The sequence below is a fragment of the Lipotes vexillifer genome, unplaced genomic scaffold, assembly GCF_000442215.2.
Source record: "Lipotes vexillifer unplaced genomic scaffold, Lipotes_vexillifer_v1.1 scaffold382, whole genome shotgun sequence".
Classification (NCBI taxonomy): domain Eukaryota; kingdom Metazoa; phylum Chordata; class Mammalia; order Artiodactyla; family Lipotidae; genus Lipotes; species Lipotes vexillifer.
The window spans coordinates 7663331-7668774 of NW_006780611.1; the positions used below are offsets into that span (position 1 = coordinate 7663331).

The window sequence follows — 5444 nt, forward strand, 5'->3', positions numbered from 1 at the left end:
CCCGCCTCTCTCTCTCTACACAACTGCCTATCAAGAGAAAATCCATCCTTGGGAGACCCCAGGAGAACTCCTGACTGATGTGGCCATGTGACCTTTGGCCCCTCCATCCTCCAGGACACCCGCAATGGGCCAAAAGGCTCGGAGGAGCACTCTGTTCCCTGAGAGGGGAAGAGCTCCCAGTGTGATGGGAGGCTGTGAAGCAGCACAGCACTGTGGACACTGGCTCCAGGGCCAGGCTGCCTGGATGCAAAGCCTGGCCCCACAATCGGCCAACTGGGTGCCCCTGGGCAAGGAGATTAACTTCTCCGTGCCTCAGTTTCCTCATCTGTAAGGTGTGGACAATAAAACCACCAATCTCATAGGGTCATGGCGAGCACCCAATAAGTTACTATCTGCAGAGTGCCTGGCACACGGAATGTGCTCATCAAGTGTTAGCTATCCACACAACAAGGTATAACGCTTGTGGAAAAAAGCAAAACAAAAAACAATACAATACCATAATGCTTAGAAGAAGGTGTAGCACAAAACATGTCATCCTTAAAAAGCTGGTCAGAAGGGACTATTTTAATTTCTCACATGGAGAGTGAGAATGTATAACTTGACACAGTGAAAATTAATTTTAGGGACTTCCCTGGTGGCACAGTGGTTAAGAATCTGCCTGCCAATTGCAGGGGACATGGGTTCGAGCCCTAGTCTGGGAAGATCCCACATGCTGCGGACCAACTAAGCCTGTGTGCCACAACTACTGAACCCACACGCCATAACTACTGAAGCCCGCATGCCTAGAGCCCGTGCTCCGCAACAAGAGAAGCCACCGCAACGAGAAATCCGTGCACTGCAATGAAGAGTAGCCCCACTCCCCACAACTAGAGAAAGCCTGAGCTCAGCAATGAAGACCCAACTAGGCCAAAAAAATAATAATTAATTAATTAATTAATTTTGAAAAAAGAAAATTAAATTTAAAATGAAAGCGGAGGAGTCTAAGGGCTGATGAAAATGTCATCCAATTGCCCGCCTGAGCCCCGGGCTCCCACAGGCCTGGAGGTGCTCCCTGGTTCCCTAAGGGCAGCCCACTCCCCTGCCCACCCACAAAGGCAGGCCAGGCCCTGCTTTACCTGGTGAATGATTCCAGAGCCAGGCCTCCAGAAGCCCACGCCGTACTTGGCACCTGCAGTTGCCAGGAAATTATACACTTCCTGGTTTATGTCCTATTGAGATAAATCAATAACCAGGGCATTAGTAACACAGTTTGCTCATGCCTTCCCCCCTCCCCCACCCCTCCCCTCTGACTCTGAAATGCTGGCACTGTGAAGACAAGCCCTCTCCTGGAGGCCGTCTACAAATAATTCCAAAAGGGCTTGGATGCTGGCCCATAGTCTCAGCTGGCAGGCCCAGGAGAGAGACCAGGGAACAGAGACAAAGCCCAGTTCTGTGACACCTGGCCAGGGAGTGGGTCCAAAACAAATCCCTTCCCTGACCTGGGTCTCAGTTTCCTTATTTGTAGAAGGGTCCCTCTGGCACTCAAGTCCTCAGCCAAGGCCGGCAGTGAGGGGTAAGCATGGGACTACAGGACTAACTGGGACATGGTGTGGGGGAGGGGGACTCTCAAAGGGAAGCAGTGGGACAGAGTGGACAGCCTGGTCCCACCACGCCTCATGTTGGGTGTTGTTTCTCCACTGGCGCCTCGGATGCCTCATTTGTAATCCTGGCTGACATTTACTGAACGTCCACTACGGAAATGGCACCACGCTAAACATCCTCACAACTCAGGGGAAGTATTGTCACCAAGCCCATTTTACAGATGCAAAAACAGAAACTCAGAGGTGAAATAACTTGCTGGAGATCCCAGGGTTAAAGAGAGGAGCCAGTGTTTGAACCCAGGCCTGTCCAACCACAGAGCTGAGGGCTACGTTGTAATAGAAACAAGGCTACCTCCCTTACAGAGACTACATCTCAGAACACCTAGACCACCGTCTGGCATATGGTCAGTGCTCAACACTTGGTAATGTTTGATGGGCCCCAAATGAAAGACCGTCAAATGGACCATGCTCTGAACAAACAAAACAAAAAACAGGATGGTACCCACTATACCTATAATTCAGAGACAACTTCCTCGGGGGGAAGGGAAGCCTTCCCACCACATGGATGTAGGCCAGAGTTTATCTGGAAGACATAGCATGTCCCTGGATAGGTGAGACCCTGGGACTAAAGGGATGGGACCATAGCGGACAGCACAGAGCTGTGAAGGAGGAAGTAGGAATAGAGACCTGCTAGCCTCTGGGTGTGGGAGAGCCATGCTCCAAGACAGAGGAAGGACTCACTGTGGGCTCCGCTGGGCCCTTCATAAAACACTCTCAATACCGTGCAGCCCCCTTCATTTAAACTCCACACCAACCATGCATCCTTCTGAGGGCCCGTGTAGTTTCCCCAAGTAAAAGAATGTCAGACACAGAACTTAGGTATCCACAGCAGTCTCTTTCTGATTAATAATATATTGGGTTTTTCGTTTATAAATCAGTCACCAATTGTAAAACTGGTACCGAGGGCAGGAGGCAGCTGGCTGTGTGTGCATTTGCTCACGTGTCTGCGTGTGGGAGGAGAGGCAGCGTGGCGGCCAGAGCGCTTGACCGGAACTCAGCCTAGATACTTCTCCGGTGGTCTGTGTGACCCCTGGACAGGTCACTCTGTCTCTCTGAGCTCCAGCCAGAGGGACCCTTTACAAATACATGTAAATCTGACCATATCCCTCTCCTGCGTAAACCCCTCAGCGACTCCTAGGAGGGCACCCACAGTCCTCAAGGCCCACCTGCACCTGCCCCCACCCACCTCAGAGTTCCAGGCCCACAGGCCCCCTTCCAGCTCCACAAAAGTACCAGGTTTCTTCCTCCTCAAGGTCTTTAGGTCATCTGTTCTGTCTAGAACGTTCTTATCTGTTCACGTCTCAGCTTACATGTTACATCCTCAAAAGACGCTGTCCTTTCCCCACCAAAGTCTAAATCAGACATCTTTCTTATACTTTCAGAGTTCCACACTCTCCCAAATTGGCAGTTACCAATTTGTGTGATTGTTTAGCTTCTGCCTCCCTACTGGACTCTAAGATCCATGAGTACAGAAGGCAGAGCCCCTGTCTGTCATGTTCACACCGAGTCCCAGCACCTAGCACAGTACCTGGCACATAATTAATGTTCAATGAACATTTGTTAAATAAATGAGGGAATGGGTCCTGAAATCCTATGATTCTGTGAATCTCATCTCCAGAAGGTAGATTTTAAAACTATAAAGTAAGGGGAGGGCCAGACCCTGAAGGTGGTGGCCCTGCTGCAGGCAGTCATTCACCCCTAGGGCTGAAGAGGACCCAGTTCCCAGCACTGAAGGATCCCCTGTAATGTTACCAGTTACCACCACCACTGCTAACATGGAAACCACCAGACAGAAAGCTGGGCTCTTTCAGCTGAGTGGAGCCGCTGTGCCACCAGGACACAAACTAGCAGGCCAAAGTAGGAAGAAGGGGCTTGAATGGGAAAGCTGCCCTGAGCGTTTCCCATGGGTCTGAGAGGCTCTCTGAGCCATGCTGACCCTGGGAGCCGAAGCACTTTCAATTGCATGCTCTGCTCTGTGCCCAGCCAGGCTGCAGCCCTGCCAGCATTCAGCTCCTGCCAATGGCCCCCCAAGAGCAGTGCCCACTTCCATTGCGAGGGATGGGGAGGGGGTGGGGAGGGTGGAGGCCCAGAGCTGGGAGAGACCTGCTATTGCCAAGAGTAGACACACACAAAGGCACCACAAGCAGAGCCAGGAGGAAGGAGCACAAATTTGGTTTCATAAGAGTGAGAGGAATCCAAGGGGAAAACTCTTCAGTGTGGCATCCAGCCCCTTCTACCTTGTTAAGCGAAACTCACAGAAGAAAGCCCACAAAGGGGGTCAATCAGTAAGAGAGGGCCCTGAGTGGGAGAAGGGATAAGGGTCTGGTCCTAACCTTGCCCCCATGCAGTTGTGGGACTTGATGCACGCGCCTTGGCCACCTCAAATTTACCAACAGCGACACTATTCGCCTCCCTCCCTGACAAGGTCCCCAGGGGCCAGGCGAGAGCACGAGTGATCACATGTGATGGTGGCAGCACGAGAACTTTAAAGTCTCTTCTCCAGAGCAAGTGGCGATAGGTATCAGAACCCGACATCTGCATCATTTTTCTTATAAAGTATTCTGTTTTATTACAGAAAAAGGACCTGAAAAGAATACCTTTAGTATATGGTAAGATTAAGGATGATTTTTGTTTTCTTTAGATTTTCTCAGTATTTTCTAACAGCTTCACAAAGGGCAAATGGTATTTTTCAAAGTAGAAGAGAGCAAAAATAAATTAAAAAAAAAAAAGACTAAACCAAAGAGTCCGTTAGAATTTGGGGGTAATGCCCTAGTTCAAGGGTTTTGTCTCTCATCCCATGTCACACCCACTGGCCCCCTCCACGCCCCTCCCACGCTACTTTCAGCTCACCTTGGCCCGACGCAGGTCTTTCTCACCCCCGAGCTGGGCCTCGATCAGATGGTCACAGTGGATGGTGGACGGCACAGCTACCTTGGGCAGTCCACTGCTGATGAACTGCAACATGGCCATCTGGGCCGTGGCATCCTGCATGGCCACGCGGTCAGGCCGCAGCCGCAGGTAGGTCTTGCCTCGCTCGATCTCTTGGTGGGCTGGGTCATCCAGGTGTCCATACACGATCTTCTCTGAGAGGGTCAGAGGCCGGTTCAACCTGGTGGGAGAAGGGAGGGATGGCCTGGGACCAGCTGCATGGGACCCCGTCCGCCACAGCCATTCCCTCTCCGCACACACGGCGGGCACCCTGCACCCCGCCAGGGTGGAAACGAATCGGTGCAGCACAGTGCTGCTCACTGTGGTAGCTCCAGCACACGGCACAGCACCTGGCACTCGCTAGGTCCAAAACCACTTGATGAATGCCAACATCACAAGAGGCGGCACGGTTTTATTTTTCCCTGAAGTATATTTGCTTTTCCAGCATATAAATTGCTATTATCTGATGGGCACCTATTCCGTGTATGTCTCATCTTTTAATCCTTACTGTATCCTTGTCATTTAGTAAAACGACCATGAGGTAACAGAGACCCAGCAGAATGATGTTTGAAGCTCAAGTTTGCAGACAGAGTCTCACCTTGGATGCTCTATTTCTCTCTGTTCACGGCCATCTCCCCCGTGCACTCAGCCCCACTGAGACAGAGACTCTGCACCAGCACCCCTCACCCAACCCGCCTCACGCTCCGCCCGCAACCCTCCGTCTCAGGTGCTGGAGGCCTTGTTACCCTATTATGCTAAAGCCTTTCCTGCTGGCTCCACTTGCTCTCACCCCATGAAGACAGGTGTGGCTGTCAGCTCTCAAGAACAGAAGCTGCAGACCTAGCTGGGCACGGGCCAACTCTCACCACCCACCCC

The 5444-nt window shown here is 51.7% G+C and overlaps 1 protein-coding gene across 1 annotated transcript in view; it reads right to left on the bottom strand.

The window, feature by feature from the left end:
* ACO2 (aconitase 2) overlaps positions 1 to 5444 on the bottom strand; it is a 53957-nt gene that overhangs the window by 15503 nt on the left and 33010 nt on the right. Inside the window, exons 3-4 of the mRNA XM_007453972.1 lie at positions 4491 to 4749; positions 1116 to 1208 (exon numbers count right to left, since the gene is read on the bottom strand). Of these exons, the coding sequence (XP_007454034.1) occupies positions 1116 to 1208; positions 4491 to 4749 (352 nt within the window). The remainder of the gene's footprint in view (positions 1 to 1115; positions 1209 to 4490; positions 4750 to 5444) is intronic.